Source organism: Kogia breviceps, chromosome 4 (genome assembly GCF_026419965.1).
Source record: "Kogia breviceps isolate mKogBre1 chromosome 4, mKogBre1 haplotype 1, whole genome shotgun sequence".
Lineage (NCBI taxonomy): Eukaryota > Metazoa > Chordata > Mammalia > Artiodactyla > Physeteridae > Kogia > Kogia breviceps.
Genome location: NC_081313.1, coordinates 177668948 through 177682563, shown reverse-complemented (window position 1 = coordinate 177682563; position 13616 = coordinate 177668948). Strand labels below are relative to the sequence as shown.

The 13616-nt window shown below is 60.1% G+C and overlaps 2 protein-coding genes across 9 annotated transcripts; one reads left to right on the top strand and one right to left on the bottom strand.

The window, feature by feature from the left end:
• Positions 1-82: 82 nt before the first annotated feature.
• On the top strand, positions 83-6760 carry CRB3 (crumbs cell polarity complex component 3). Of its 3 annotated transcripts, XM_067032953.1 has the most exons (9): positions 83-455; positions 789-1004; positions 1200-1312; positions 1428-1566; positions 1645-1870; positions 2092-2278; positions 3036-3109; positions 3703-3846; positions 4194-6760. In XM_067032953.1, the coding sequence occupies exons 6-9, from the start codon at positions 2197-2199 to the stop codon at positions 4263-4265; spliced, it is 372 nt and encodes a 123-aa protein (XP_066889054.1). In that variant the 5' UTR covers positions 83-455; positions 789-1004; positions 1200-1312; positions 1428-1566; positions 1645-1870; positions 2092-2196; the 3' UTR covers positions 4266-6760. The 3 variants fall into 3 exon arrangements, with proteins under 3 accessions (XP_066889054.1, XP_058919283.1, XP_066889055.1); XM_059063300.2 differs by lacking the exons at positions 789-1004; positions 1200-1312 and having other exon boundaries at positions 1428-1870; XM_067032954.1 differs by lacking the exons at positions 83-455; positions 789-1004 and having other exon boundaries at positions 1197-1217; positions 1428-1870.
• Positions 4707-13397, bottom strand: DENND1C (DENN domain containing 1C). 6 transcript variants are annotated; one of them, XM_059063281.2, is made up of 23 exons: positions 13279-13397; positions 12295-12359; positions 12167-12210; positions 11976-12025; positions 11488-11607; positions 11337-11406; positions 11075-11155; positions 10918-10983; positions 10776-10829; positions 10553-10663; positions 9703-9803; positions 9570-9615; positions 9344-9445; positions 9130-9255; positions 8138-8242; positions 7278-7368; positions 7143-7183; positions 6863-6934; positions 6211-6255; positions 6034-6141; positions 5800-5867; positions 5478-5661; positions 4707-5376 (listed from the first exon to the last, which is right to left on the bottom strand). In XM_059063281.2, exons 1-23 carry the CDS (start codon positions 13293-13295, stop codon positions 4762-4764), a joined length of 2382 nt encoding a protein of 793 aa, XP_058919264.2. In that variant the 5' UTR covers positions 13296-13397; the 3' UTR covers positions 4707-4761. The 6 variants fall into 6 exon arrangements, with proteins under 6 accessions (XP_058919264.2, XP_066889048.1, XP_066889047.1 ...); XM_067032947.1 differs by having other exon boundaries at positions 4707-5187; positions 13279-13396; XM_067032946.1 differs by lacking the exon at positions 9130-9255 and having other exon boundaries at positions 13279-13396.
• Positions 13398-13616: the final 219 nt, after the last annotated feature.

Below are 13616 nucleotides of genomic sequence, written 5' to 3'. Positions count from 1 at the left end.
TGCAAAGTCGGTTTCCTATTGGCCAGAGCCGCAGGAGCCGTGCCCTGCGGTCCCGCCTTGCTCACCCACCTAGGCGGGGCCTCCCCACTGACCCCAAGCTGCCTTGGGCCCCGCGGCCCACCCCTCGCCTCGCAGTCTTAAAGGGTCCTCTGCCGGATCCAGACGCCTAGCAGACTGCTTTCTCCGGACCGGCCTAGTGGGGGATCTCAGAGTCCCAGGAGCAGCTGGGGATAAGGACCGCGTAGCTGGAAGCGGGGTCCCATCCTGTCGCGCTCGCTGCACCTGCCGAATGCCCCTCCCACTAGCTTCGTGCGCGGTTTCTCGATTCGCCATTAGGGGGAGGGGCGCCCAGATCTTTTGACAGTGAATAATAATAATAGCTAACGTTGATTCATTGCTCTGCACAAGCCTTGACCTACTCACCCCTCGCGTCGTCCTCGCTAAAACCCTATAAGGTAAGTGGGAGTGGCTTTCCCACTTCACAGATGACGAAACAGGAGGTTAAGCCGCTCACCGCAGTCCACATACCCAGGAAGGGGAAAAGCAGAGATTTAACTAGACCTGGGATTCTTACGCAACATCGCTCTGTGCCCTAGAAGGGATTAATTTTCGCTTAACCATCATTCATCTCTCTAGAGTCCCCAGGAGGGGGTCGTCTTATTATCATCGTCCTTTGTCCAGAGGACGATCGTGAGGGCACACATGGCTCCCACTCAGCTTCTGCCCAGACAGGTGTGCTCAAACGAGCCTCTTGTAGAGGGTCCCCTCACAGACGTTTTCATTCACAGGTCGCCCTTGCAGGTGCCGTACAGATATTTTCCCACAGAGATGCCCCAGACAAATGTTTTCTCACAGATGCATCCTTGACAGGTGGACCTCAATACACATGAGCCCCCCTCCCCCGCCCCCGATGTGCTTCAATGTGAGTGTGGCCCATGCAGGCGTGCTCAGGTCTTCGTCACGTGTGAGCTCAATTCTATGCAGCTGTTTCCTTCACCTCACAGGTATATTTCTCAGCAGATGTTCCTCCACCCAGGGATGCGTTATACAGCCTCCCCCGCCATACGTGTGTTTCATTTAATCATTCACCCCTACGGGGCTCTTTCCATATAACTGGGTCCCCTACAGGTGTACTTAAATGTAGGTATGTCTCGTACAGTTGTTTCCAATACCTTTACACACGGGAATTCCTTCTGCAGGTCTTGTTCATTTCATAGGTGAGCCATTTAGATGCATTCCCCCCGCGCCAAAGCGCCTCAGCCAGGTGTTTGTAACCATGCAGGTGTGTTCTATACAGCTGTTTTCCACACAGGTAGGCTTCCATTCAGCTATACTCCAAAGAGATGTGTTGTGATTCAAAGCAGATGGATCCCATGGGTGTTCTTACACATCCGTGCAGATTTCTTTACACGTTTGTTCCCATGCAGGTGTGTCCCACACCAGTGTTTTTTCATTAGAAGCTCCCCATCCCCGTCTGCCCCAGACAGGAGTGCCTCACACATCGGTGACTCCATGCCCCGTGTGTCTCCACACCTGGACGATTCTACAGATGTACCTGCACCGCAGGTGAGAGGCCCCTTTTACACCTGCGCGCTTCCGCCCCTTTTCACTCCTCCCGATTATGGGATTGGGTTCCCGTTACAGGTGCGTCCGCGGCGCGGACCCGCCCCCGCTTGGCCCCGCCCTTTCATCTAGGCTCAGGTGCACAAGCCGGAAGTGCGCTCACCTCCAAGGTGAGTGACTAAACTTTCCGGGTCACGTGAGCCGGCGGAGCTGGAAGAGTCCGACCGAGCCACTGACCGACGGATCGAGGGTTTGAGAGAGGGACAGGGATCGGGACCCTGAGCGGGGTCGAAGACGCCCGGGCCAGGTAGGGAGGCAGGTCACGCGGTGGGGCCTGCCACCCCTCCCCCCTTCCCTTCCCCTTTCCGCAGCCCATGAACGCGCCGCCCCGAGTTAATCTTTAATCTCTGACCTCTGGCGGCGGGCGGCGGGGCAGGACTCCTGGGTGGCCGGCGCGGGTCGCCCCTCCCAGGGGCCTGCGCTCGGGTCCAGCCCCCTACCCCACGCTCCGGCCTTTCTCCTCTCCAGCCCCCAGGTGCGGGGTCGAAGGTACCCGTCCCCCGCCCGAGATGCGGTAGGAGCGGCGCGCGCGACAAGCCCCGTCCCCGGTGCCACCAGCCCGTCACCCGGCCCATGGCGAGCCCCGGCCTGGGGCTGCTCTTGGCGCTCGGCCTGTCGCTGCTGCTGACCCGCTGGGGCCGGGTCTGGGGGCAAAGTAGGTACCGGTCGGGGGCACTGGGGGTCCGGGCTTAGAAGCGCTGGGTGCCTGGGACGCTGAGAGGGCAAGAACCCGGGAGCGGGCATGCGATGCCCTGGGAGCAGGAGTCTAGAGTCTGGGGTAGGGCTGGGGGCGTAGAATTTCTGTGTCCTTCCTTGGACGGTTGGACTTGGTCTAGGAGAATTCCTGAGTTGGGCGGAATTGTGAGCTGCCGGGAGAAGAGGCCTGCGGGCCGGAGTCTCAGTAGGGTTGAGCAGTTTGAGGGAAATGGAAGCCAGGGGGAGAGGCCTGCCTGGGGCTCCAAGCCCAGGTGGAGCAGGCTGACCAGAGGTGGGGACGCAGCCTTTCAGCCCTCTATTCCAGTTGCGGGAGCCTGGGGGGAGGTGTGAGTCAGACACTCCAGGGAAATGCAGGATCCGCCCAGATCCTTAAGGGCAGAGGAAGGGCCGGAGAGGCGAGGCTGGGGTTGGGGGGAGGGTTGAGCTTCCCCGCACCATCCATGATAATAGCCCCCAACTCTGGGCAAACTGCAGACCACTGTTGGCTGATGACTCAGCGCTGGGCTCCCCTGGGTAAGGGGTGCCCTGTGGAGCAACATCAGCGGGGCCAGCCCCTGTGTGGAGGCCGCTCACAGAGTGAAAGACTCGAAAGGGCAGAGTTCTAACGAGGGGAGATGACCAAGGAAGATGCAGATGCTTCCAGATGGGAAGGAATAGATGGGGATTCATTTATCTTCTCTACCACCGCCCTGCAGCACCGGACCCCACTGTAAGTGGGAACAGCACCATTACACCCTCTGGCCCCAGCCCTGGCTCCAATGGGGCCCTGGTGAGTTGGGGTATATGTGGGAGAAGAGCGGTAGAGATTTTATTTGGGAGTCCCCCGTGTAGCAGGTGGGAGGGCCTAGATTCCCAGAGGCGGCAGGCTGGACAGTGGGGGAGGCATTGGAGTACCCTAAGTGGGAGAGACCAGAATATCAACATGGCAAATGGGGAGACCAGAGAACCCCAGGAAGGGGGTGGTCAAGCACAGCATTCCTGGTGCTTCCAATGTAGGGGGCACAGGTTAGATCCCTGGTTGAGGAACTAAGACACACACACACACACACACACACAAAGAATACCATGCTTGGCAAGTGTAGGGGGTCCAGGAGCCCCCCTATGCCTCTCAGGCAGGGGGAAGAGTGATCTAGGAGCCTAGATGCGCAGGCGCTTGGGAGAAGGACCCCAGACATGGCAGGTGGAGGACCCTGGGAACCCCAGATGTGACATGATGGGGGTCAGGAACCCTGAGTGGAGGAAGTCAGTCACCAAAAGTAGCGGGTGCGGGGGGAGGGGATTAGCCTTCCCAGAGAATTCTCAGGCGGGGTTGGACGGGATGGCCAAGTTCAGGTGGGTCACCCCTGTCCCCCCCACCAACAGTCGCAGGAGGCCACCATTGCCATCATCGTGGTCTTCTCCCTCCTGGCTGCCGTGCTCCTGGCCGTGGGCCTGGTACTTGTGGTGCAGAAGCTTCGGGAGAAGCGACAGACGGAGGGCACCTACCGGCCCAGCAGCGAGGAGCAGGTGGGTGCCCGAGCGCCACCGCCTGCCAACCTCAAGCTGCCGCCAGAGGAGCGGCTCATCTGAATGCTGGGGCTGGCCACAGCTGCCTCCACTGCCCAGGACTGCCCGGCACTCAGCAGCACACAGCAGCTGCCACCGAGACACCAGCCTCTGATGGCTCCGGAGGACTCGGGGGGGCCACGGGGCACCTGCCGGGCGGGCCCTGCGGAGCATGCGGCCTCTGCTTGACTCTGCCTGCAGTTGGGGTGCCGGGGCTGGGGACCTGCTTCCCCGCTTGCTGCACCATCAGCCATCTGTCTGCCTGCCACACAGGCCCGACACCACCCCCCCTTCTCCTTTCCTTTCAGTTCTCCCATGCAGCCGAGGCCCAGGCTCCCCAGGACTCCAAGGAGACGGTGCGGGGCTGCCTGCCCATCTAGGTCCCCTTCCTCTACCCATCACCCTTCCTGGCTGTGTGACCTTGGGGGAAGGCAGAGCCCTCTCTGGGCAATCAAACGCACCCAGCGCTTAAGAATAGAAGGGAAGAAGGTGCTTTGAAGACTCTGCCCTTGAGGGCAAGGGAGACTGAGCCTGCTTACTTTTTATATATATCTATGCAATGGGCAGTGCGAAGTAATACAACCTTTCTGTGAGCTGGTGGGGGCAGGAGTTAGCCTAGATGGAGGAGACAGGCTGTTGAGAGATGAATTGTAAGGTCTCGAGGGTCCTAGGGGCTGGGAGGGCTTCCTGGAAGGGAAAGGCTTTTAGCTGCACCTAAGAGCCAGCCGCAGGGGAGGCTGCCTCGGGAGGGAAGGTGGGGAGTGGGGTGGGTTTCTGAGCAGGAACAGGGCTCCCAGGTAAACCCACCAGGAAAAACAAGCTTTGGGCTCTCGCAGCTTTATTGAGGGGTCAGAGTCTCCTCCAGACCCCTGGTTCTTAACCTTCAAAACACTTTTTAAGCTCAGCAACCCTGGGCCGGCTCCTGGCCTGGAGCTTCTGCCAGTTACTAGCAGGAGGATCGGGGGACCTGGGCGCTCCCGGCTCCTCGTGGGGCTGGAGGTGCGTGAGCTCTGGGAGCAGGACCTCCGAAGGCTGGGCTCTGGGCTTCTCTGGGCAACCGGGATCCGAGAAAGAATCAAGGACTTGGGATGTCCAGGTAATATCCGAGTTGGGCTCTGGGGGTATCAGAAGTCGGCGGCCTTCTCGAGGGCTGGGTGCTGTGGAGAGCTGGGAGCAGGGGCTCTCCTGGGCTGTGGGATCCTCGGTTGCCTCGTGGGGAGGGGAGAGGCGTAGAGGCTGGGGCTCTGTGACAGAGGAGCTGGGGTCCCCTATGCTGCTTGGGTCTGCAGAAGCTGTCGAAGACTGGGACGGAGAAATGATTTCTGGGCTGGCCTCTGAGGGCAGCTGGGAAGTGGGGTGCTTCGAGGAGCTGGTGGCATCTGAAGGCTGGGGGTTGTGCAGGGGCAGCAGGCCGACAGAAAGAGACAGGGGCTGGGGCCCTGGTGGTCTCTCGTCATCTGCTTGCCATCTTGATCTTCCTGGTATGTCGGGCTGGGTGGGGATGGGGAGATGGGCATGTTGCTGGCCTTTAAATGAAGGAGGAGCTGGCAGGTTGGATGAGCAAGTGGGGAGGGGCTGGGGGGGGCTCTCACCAGGCTCAGGCAGCAGTCCAAACTCTGGCTTGGCCGCAGGCTGCCGTCCCGGGTGGCTCTCATACTCAGACTATCCAGAATCTCGCTCAGCAAATCCAGTTCTTCTCCGGACCCAAGGAAGCTGCCATCCAGAGCTTCCTCCGCCAACGGCTCCTGGGCATCCTCAGGGCTCAGAGAGGGGGTCCTGGGTGAGGATGAGCAGCCTCAGATATCTGCCCCAGAGCAGCTGCTCTGAAGGGTCTGGAGTCTTGGGGCCCACTTCTCCATGAGTCCCAGCCCCCCACTTCCAACATTGCTCCCTCCCTCTGCCTTGGAGTCTTACCTCTCCCCCAGGGACTCGGAAGGTCTCTCTTCCCGCCGGAGCCTCCTGCTGGGGCGAAGGGGCCGGTTCTGCAAAGGACAGATTTGGGGGCTGGGGCCTCAGGAGCTACAGAATCAGGGGGTTCTGTGAAGAGGGGAGTGGGCAGCCCATTTTGGGGGTGGTCGAGACAGGATGGGAGAAGGACTTGGTGATAAGTCCAGGTACGTGCGTCGGCGCGGGGGGCGCGGCTCTTACCTGTCCAAAGTGCTGGGTGATAGGCAAGCGCTGCTGCAGACAATCTGAGCGGCTGGTGAGGGAAGGGGCCCTCAGGGACCCCCCCCTCTGCAGGCCAGAGTCTCCATCCTAGGAAGAGGGTGGGTGAGCCGGGAGCCCCTCCCCCCGCTGCCCTGCGGCATTGGCTACTGGCTTTACCTTGTACGTCAGAAGGCTCTGCACCCCCTTCAAGCCACTCTTCGCCTACGGAGGAGCCGAAAGAGACTGAGAATCCAGAGGATTTGACCCTGGACATTTGAGAATTCGGCCCTCCATCCCCGAGGCCAGTTTTGTCTTGCCATCTGCTCATGTATGTCTCAAAATATATTCAGGTACCCCCTAAGAAGTCAATACAAACTTGTCCCTTTGACTAACACAGAAGGAATGTTACCGGAGGAGAGAACCCCCAAATGAAACAGCGAATGGCAAAACCAGAGCTCTGTCAAAACGAGTCAGTGTTCAAAAGCCAAGCAAAGAATAGAATCCGGCAGACGATTGCGAGCTGTGGAAGTTGGTCCCAGGAAAATTTGGGGCTTGGGAGAAAAACAAACCCCAAGGGCAGAAGCTGGGATTGTGGTGTCTCAGAAGGACAAAAGATGTTTGCCAAAGAACCTTGGTTGTCATTTTTAACTAGGAAAGACCTGACGTGACAAAAATGAATGAACACAGTCAATGGAAAATAAAAGTAGGATACTGGTAAATGGTTTAACTGCTGGTTTCGTTCTGATAAATGGTGTGCGCTCTAAACGTGGGGTTAAACCGTCCTCTGCCTGTGTCACCCTGCTAAGTGGCCTGTCCAGCCCAGCCTCACCGAGCGGTACATGTTTCTGACGGCTGGTTGGGTCTTGGCCTTGACGGAATGCAGGAGGGCACCACCACCTTTCTGGGGAGAGAAAGCCAAGGAAGAGAGGCTTGGGCACGTGGGGTTATCCCAGACCCCACCTGCCCACCCGGGCTGTGTGTTACTGGAGAATCCCCTCTCCCTCTCTGAGTCTTGATTTCTTCGCCTCTATCTAGACAGGAGCATAGTGGGGGCGACTGTAGGTTTGCTTTAATCCCACGATAAACACGAAAGTGTTTGGTGTCACTACCTTTAGGTTGTCTGCCCAGAGCTGGTAGGAGCGAAGGGTCCCTGGAGAGAGGAGAGAGCATTGCCAGGGAGGGCAGGCTCCGACTGGGCCACAGGTTGGGGGGTGGGGGGCTCTGGGGCCAGGTGCACAGCTCACCTGAGGAAGCCCCGCTACAGGTGATCTCCTGCTCAAAGAGGTCTGAGAAGCCTTCTCCCGTGTTCAGCTTCTCCAGTCGGCCTTCGATGAACTGGAGGTGGGGCAAAGGGTCAGAGCATCAGGCTACCCCAAACATCTGAATGCGAGGACTGGGGATCCGCTCGCCCTCAAGACGCAGAAGCCATCCCTGGCCCCTCCAGGAACCCAACCTTAGGTCCCAGGAGTCTGGAGCCCACCTCAGGAAGCCAGAGGTCCACCGTCTCCCCGCCTGTCCCCACCTCAAGTCAGGATCTGTCTTCAGGGACCAGACCCCGCTCCTCACAGGGTCGGAGGAGTAGGACGCTGCCACTCCAGACAGGCCCCCCTCCTCTCAGCGACCTTGGAGGAGGTCGACCTCACCTCCAGGGACCCTGGAAGCCAGCCCACACTGAAGGACCCTGAACTTCATTCCACGTTCTTCCAAGAACCCAGGAGTCCGGTTCCACCTCCCCCCTTACGTCCCTAGAATCCAAGAGTCCAGCCTCCTCTCCCTCCACCCTCGACCCAGGAGGTTCCCGCCTTAGGGACTCAATACTTTCGTTCCATCCCAACCTCCTCAGGGACCTAGAGGTAGATCTTATCCCTGGGAACTCAGGTCAGGAGCTCCCATTTTTAGGGACCCAAGAGTTCAGTCCTGTCTCTCCTACCCCTGAGACCCTGGAGTGGGGGATCCGGCCAGGCCAACTCTCGACCCGCCCATTGGGCCCAGGCGTCCACCCCTCCAGCCCGGCTTCAGGCTTCAGCCTCCGGGATCCGGGCTGTGTCTGCGCCCCTAGCCTCGCCCCTCCGGCCCCGGCCCTGCCCTCTGGACTCTGGCTCACCTGTTTGAACAGCTGCAGGTGCACAGCCCGCCGGTGGAAGGCCTGCAGCGGCGCCCCGGGTTTCTGGGCCAAGAAGGCTTCTTCACTGAAGGTTACAGGCTGGCCCTGGAAGAAGGACTCGGATTCTAAACTTCCCGCGGCTCTCCAGGATCCCTTATTCTGCTTCCCATATTCTACCTTACATCTGTGTAGCAAACATTGATGGAGCGCCTCTGTGTGCCTGATGTCGTGCAGGGCCTCGTGGGCTGCAGGGAGGACTTGGGATTTTACCCCGAGGGAGGTGGGAGCCCTGGGAAGGCGGTGGGCAGAGGAGGGGCGGGGCCTGACTCAGATGCTCCCAGGTGACCTCTGCCGGCTGCAGGGAGGTCAGACTGCGGAGCGCGGAGGGTGGGAGCCCGCGAGAGGGGGACTCATGGTGACGGGTGAGCGCGCTCGCTGATCCAGGCAAACAACGATGGGGACCAGGCGTGGTGGAGACGGAGGAGGGGGAGAAATGGACAGCTTTTGGCTGTGTTCAGGGCAGAGTCGAAAGCAACGTCCGATTCTCAAATAATAGAACTCCCCGACCATGTTTTTATAGAATAGTTGTGAAAAACTGGGGAGGAGGGGATGTCAGGGTTGAAAGTCAGCAGATCAGAGTCCTGGCTTCAACACTCACCCGCTGTGGGGCTTCCAAGCCTTGGTTTCCTCATATGTAGAATGGGACCATAAGAGTATCTGTCTCATAATACTGTTGTGAGCATTAAGTGAAATAATAATCGCAGCGGTAAAACCTATAATTTATCCACTGTGATGTGCCAGGCAAAAACCGAGCATTTTGCTTATGTCCATTTACAGACTCACGCGACCCTTTTGGGTGGGTACTGGTGCGATCCCATTTTACAGATGAGCAAACGGAGGCACAGAGTAAGCACTCCATATACGCTAGGTATTATTATTCTGAATCCTTCGGGGACCCACGGGGTCTCTCCCTCTGCGTCCCCGAAGCTCACCGGGCCGCAGACTAGCGCATCGCGGTACCCCCCGAAGAGCAGGGCCTGGGCTTTGAGGAAGAGACGGGACACCCCTTCCCCGGGGGCCATCGCGACCTTCCTTAGCCGCAGCCTCAGCAGAGACACCTGGAGAACAAGGGGGCAGCGCTGAGCAGGCGGGGGCGGAGCCTCGTCTCCCGGATGCGGCCCGAGGGTGGAAGGGGGTGTCACTGACCACATCTGGGGGCAGCGCCTGCACGTCGTCGAAGGGCGTCTCCAAGGTATTGGAGTCCACGTTGATCATCACGACGTCCTCCAGGGCTTTCTCCCGCACTCTCTGTGTTAGGGAGTCGGAGGGGCGATGGCCGCTCAGAGCCCGAGGATCCCCGACAGGGGAGGATACCTGGGGATGCAGGGGGGCACTCCACCCAACCCTGCCATCCAGGTCCGTTCCCACTTACCTCGGCGAGACTGGAGTGCACTCCGATGAGGTAGGGCATGGGCGCGCTGCGGAAGACCGAGGGGGCCGGTCATGCAGGCGCCGCCCCCGGGTGCCCAGGACCCTAGGCCTCTTCCCCGAGCCCTGCCCCTCACCAGCAGTAGTCCAGCAGATGCGGCGGCAGCGTGGGGATTAACACGTGCTCCCAGCGCATAGGGTACAGGAGAGCGCAAGACGCGTGGACGCATGACGTCAGCTGGGGACGGGTGGGGGGCCGTGGAGTCAAGGCCTGGACCCCCGGCTTCAAGGACCCTCTCTGGACGGTGGCTCTCCCGTCTTCATATCCCGTGTCCCCAGTCTCCTGTCTCCCTCCACCTCCCTTCCCCACCCGCTACTGGGTAAGAGGTGAAAACTCAAACCCCTTTTCTTGTGAAGGCCAAGAATTCTGCAAATTACAGTGCTTGGAACTGGTGCTGCCAGGACTCGGCACGTGCTAGTCCCTCTCTCTGGGGGTGGAAGCTAATATTCAACCCTCCGGAATCTCTCTCCTTAGGGGTAGGACAGAGACTCAGCCCACTGACCCCACCCCTGGAGAGGCGGAGCTAGAATTCAGTCCCGCCCCAAGTCCCGCCCCTAGGGGTAGAGGCTGAATGCTAGCTCCACCCCTACCCCGTCCTTCCCCCCTAGGGGCGGAGCTAGAATTTAGCCCTCTCTGATCTCACCCTCCAGAGGGGCGGAGCCAGTCTTGTTCTGGCCCATAGTGGGTGGAGCCTGGACCCAGCGCTCCTGAAGCCGGGGGAGGGGGTACAGCGCAGCCCGCTCTGATTTCCCCCGTAAAGGTGGCGCCAGGATTCATCTCAACCCTGACCTTCAAAGGGGCTGAGCCAGGACTTTGCCCTCGGGTCTCGCCCAGTGGGGTTAGAGCTAGAAATCCGCCCCGATTGTCCCACACCCAGGGGCGAAGTCAGGCCTCGGCCCCTCCCCGGCCCGGCGGTCCCGCCTCACGGTGCTCAGCTTTCTGGAGGTGAGCAGGACCCTCCGCTCTGCCAGGAGCGCAGCGAATAGCCGCACGATGTTGTCGTCGGTCACTGCCACCACCAGCTCCGTTAGGTTCCTCTGAAGAACAGAGAGGAACGCTGCACGCGAGGGGCCACAGGATCTGAGAGCCCTCTCCGGGTTTCCGGACCTCTTCCACCCTCCCAGAGTGCCCTCTCAGGTCTCCACTAACGTTCTCAGGAATGGATGGCAGGCGGCAGGAGTCGGGGGCCACGAAGCAGGAAAGCTGGCGGGGGATTAATAGGGGGACTGATCAGTCAAGGGGTTAGCCTCATGTGGGTGCCCAGCCTTCCAGGGTCTCCAGCTCTGCTCACCGGCGTGCTCTTCCCGGGTCCAGGGGGAGGGATGCCTTGTGCACTGGAGATCATCACTCCGCTGCCCTGGGGGAGATGTGGTGTGTGGTCCTCAGGGCCAGGGTGCAGCCTCTCCAGCCACCTGAGGTCCAACGCCCAGAGGCGAGGGGGTACTCACCAGCTCCAGCCCCACTGAGTTCTGGGTCCCCGGAAGGGGCTGCTGCAGCAGATGTAGAAGAAGTTCGTCGACCTCTGAGACCTGGGTAGGGGTGGGATGCCTGAGCCAGAATGCAGGTTGGGGACTCTGAGGGTCTTGACTTAGGCTGGGTGATCTGGAGCCAAAGGGGCCCGGTCAGGCCTGGGAATTCAGAGCCAGGCTGGGGCCTTGGTGGGGGTGGGACTAGGACTCCTGCAGGAATGACAGGGAGAGCTGGTCTCACTTGATCCTGTGCCAGGAGGTCCCCCACTGTGTTCAGCAGTTTGTAGAACACTTCAAACCAAGGCAGGTGGCTGCGGAGAGCGGACACAGTTTTCATGCAGTGCCTGTAGGCAGAGGCCCTTCCCCCCGGGCCAGACCCCCATATCCCACACCTGAGGATGCAGAGACAGCTGTGGGCACCAGCCCGGAGGCGGCAGAAACCAAATCTGCGGGTGCCGGTCAGGTCCGTGAGGGCAAAGGTGAAATGCTGTACGGAGGTGCTGGGGGGCTCCCTGCGGGGCAGGAAAAGCTCTCAGAGAGACGTGGGCATCCCACCCCCGTGAACCCCCCTTCCCTTCATGCCTCTGACAATGCTCCTAGTACTGTGTCCACCAGTCTGGGGCCCTGGGTGTATAGGTCCCTAGTTGTCAGCGTCTCCGGTTCTCTGAGGCCCTGGGTCCCTGAGACCCCGGGTAAATGAGTCCCTTTGTGTATAGGTCACTATTTGTCAGGATTCCCGGGTTTCTGAGTCCCTGGGTCTCTGAATCTCAGGTGCCCTGGGTATATGGTCTCTGTTGTCTGAGTCTCTGGGTGTTTGAATCCTGGGGGTCCATGAGAGGTCTGGGTCCCTGGGTCCTTGGGTGTCTGCTTCCTTCCATACCTTTCCACATCAAAAGGGAAGCAGAATTTAGGCACCATCTGCATAGCCTCCTGGGGGTGGAGAGAAGCACAGGCTGCTTGGCTACTCAGGTTGGGCCCCACCCCTAAACTCCCAGGGGTCTGACACAGAGGGTCCCCTCCCCCAGGGGGACAGGCCCTGGCCCCTGGGAAGCAAGGAGCCAGCCTGCATACCTGGTCCCTGAAGTCTGGGGGGAACTGCCGCAGGATGGGGGGATCTGCACAGAGAGCAGGTTCCTAAGTTCGGGGTCCCGGGCCCACCCTCCATCTCAACCCCCATCCCCAGCGATGCCCCTACTCACCCTCTTGCAGGGAGGGAGGGTAGGCTGCTTCGAAGAACCAGTCAAACAGGGCAGGGAGACCCCTTCTGCAGGGCAGGAAAGGGTTCGTTGTGTCCAGGGATTTGCTTCTGTGTGCGTGTCTGCACCTGTGTGTGATTCTGTATATGTGTGTGTCTGCAATTCTATTCTGTGTCCGCCTGGAAGGATGAGAGTGTCCAGGGCCTGGGTCAGGTAGGACTGTGTGGCTGAGCCAGTGGGAGGGTGAAGAACATCCCCGTTTTCTTGGGTGGACCCGAGGGTCCCTGGGTATATGTGTGACGCCCTGCCCAAGTGTCTCTGTGTACGTGACTTCATGGGGCCCTGGGGCTTCATGGGGCCCCCAGATTTTTTATCGGAGGGAAGAGGGCAGCGTGCCCTGGTCCTTCTGGGAACGCTGCAATCTCTGCCTTCCTCCCCCGGCCCCCACCCCTCTATCCACCTTGCAGAGGATGTCGGGACTTGGGCTCAGGGAGAGAGACAGAGGAAGAGAACGGGGAGTGAGTGCACACACATTGTCCCTGAGATTGGGACCCTCCCCCCTCACGCTGAGCTTCATCCTCATGCTGACACAAGTCCCACACAATCAATCACTCCTGCACATAGACACACAGAGCCCGCCCCTCCCCTCCGCTGACCCCGGAAGCCAGGCTCCTCATCACTGAGATATATCAAAAGGCACAGGCTCAAGAGTTACAAACTTAGTCATACAGAGCCGGAGGAGAGCAGGGGAGAGAGAGAGAGAGAGAGAGAGAGAGGGAGACTGGAAGGTCTCAGAGTGGCCTGAGTGCGCCGGAGAGCGGAGTCCATACTGTAGGCCAGCTGAGTGTCCTGCCCTAATTCCAGCCACCTGCCACTGTGGTTCGCGGTCCTTCCCGGGCCTGCCCCAGCCTCCTTCTCCCTTGACCCCAGCCCAGGCCCGCTCTGGGAATCTTGGTCCAGAAGATGAGAGAGGGGGGCAGCTCTTACTCTGCTGTGGATCCCATGGTCCCTGCAGGGTTGGCCCGGAGGGGCCCTTTCCTCAGGGGTGCTGGGGGGGCCTGTGCTTTCTCAGGGCCGGGCCCTGAGCCGGCTCAGCTTCCTGTGTGGCTGAGAGAGGAAGTTTAACGGGTGACGTCCCCAGAGGAAGGCCCCTGCCCCCACCCACTGTGAGAGACCCAGGCGTCCTGCCTTCTAGACTTCTACAGGACGGGTGGGCGAGAGGCGGGCAAGCTCAGAGGCCAGACCCCCAGCGCCATCCTGCCAGGAGGGTTGCAACTGGTTTCTGCCATCACACCCAAGCCTTCCCTTCTCCGTGGCAGCCAAGG

What these genes read in the sequence shown, in the direction of transcription:
- CRB3 (XM_059063300.2), top strand. Translation starts at nt 2,197, where the DNA reads ATGGCGAGCCCCGGCCTGGGGCTGCTCTTGGCGCTCGGCCTGTCGCTG. An exon ending in GGGCCGGGTCTGGGGGCAAA is followed by an intron (nt 2,279 to 3,035) that starts GTAGGTACCGGT and finishes ACCGCCCTGCAG; the next exon opens with CACCGGACCCCACTGTAAGT. An exon ending in CTGGCTCCAATGGGGCCCTG is followed by an intron (nt 3,110 to 3,702) that starts GTGAGTTGGGGT and finishes CCCCACCAACAG; the next exon opens with TCGCAGGAGGCCACCATTGC.
- DENND1C (XM_059063281.2), bottom strand. An exon ending in CCCCAGACTTCAGGGACCAG is followed by an intron (nt 12,026 to 12,166) that starts GTATGCAGGCTG and finishes CTCCACCCCCAG; the next exon opens with GAGGCTATGCAGATGGTGCC. An exon ending in CATCTGCTGGACTACTGCTG is followed by an intron (nt 9,616 to 9,702) that starts GTGAGGGGCAGG and finishes GGTCTTCCGCAG; the next exon opens with CGCGCCCATGCCCTACCTCA.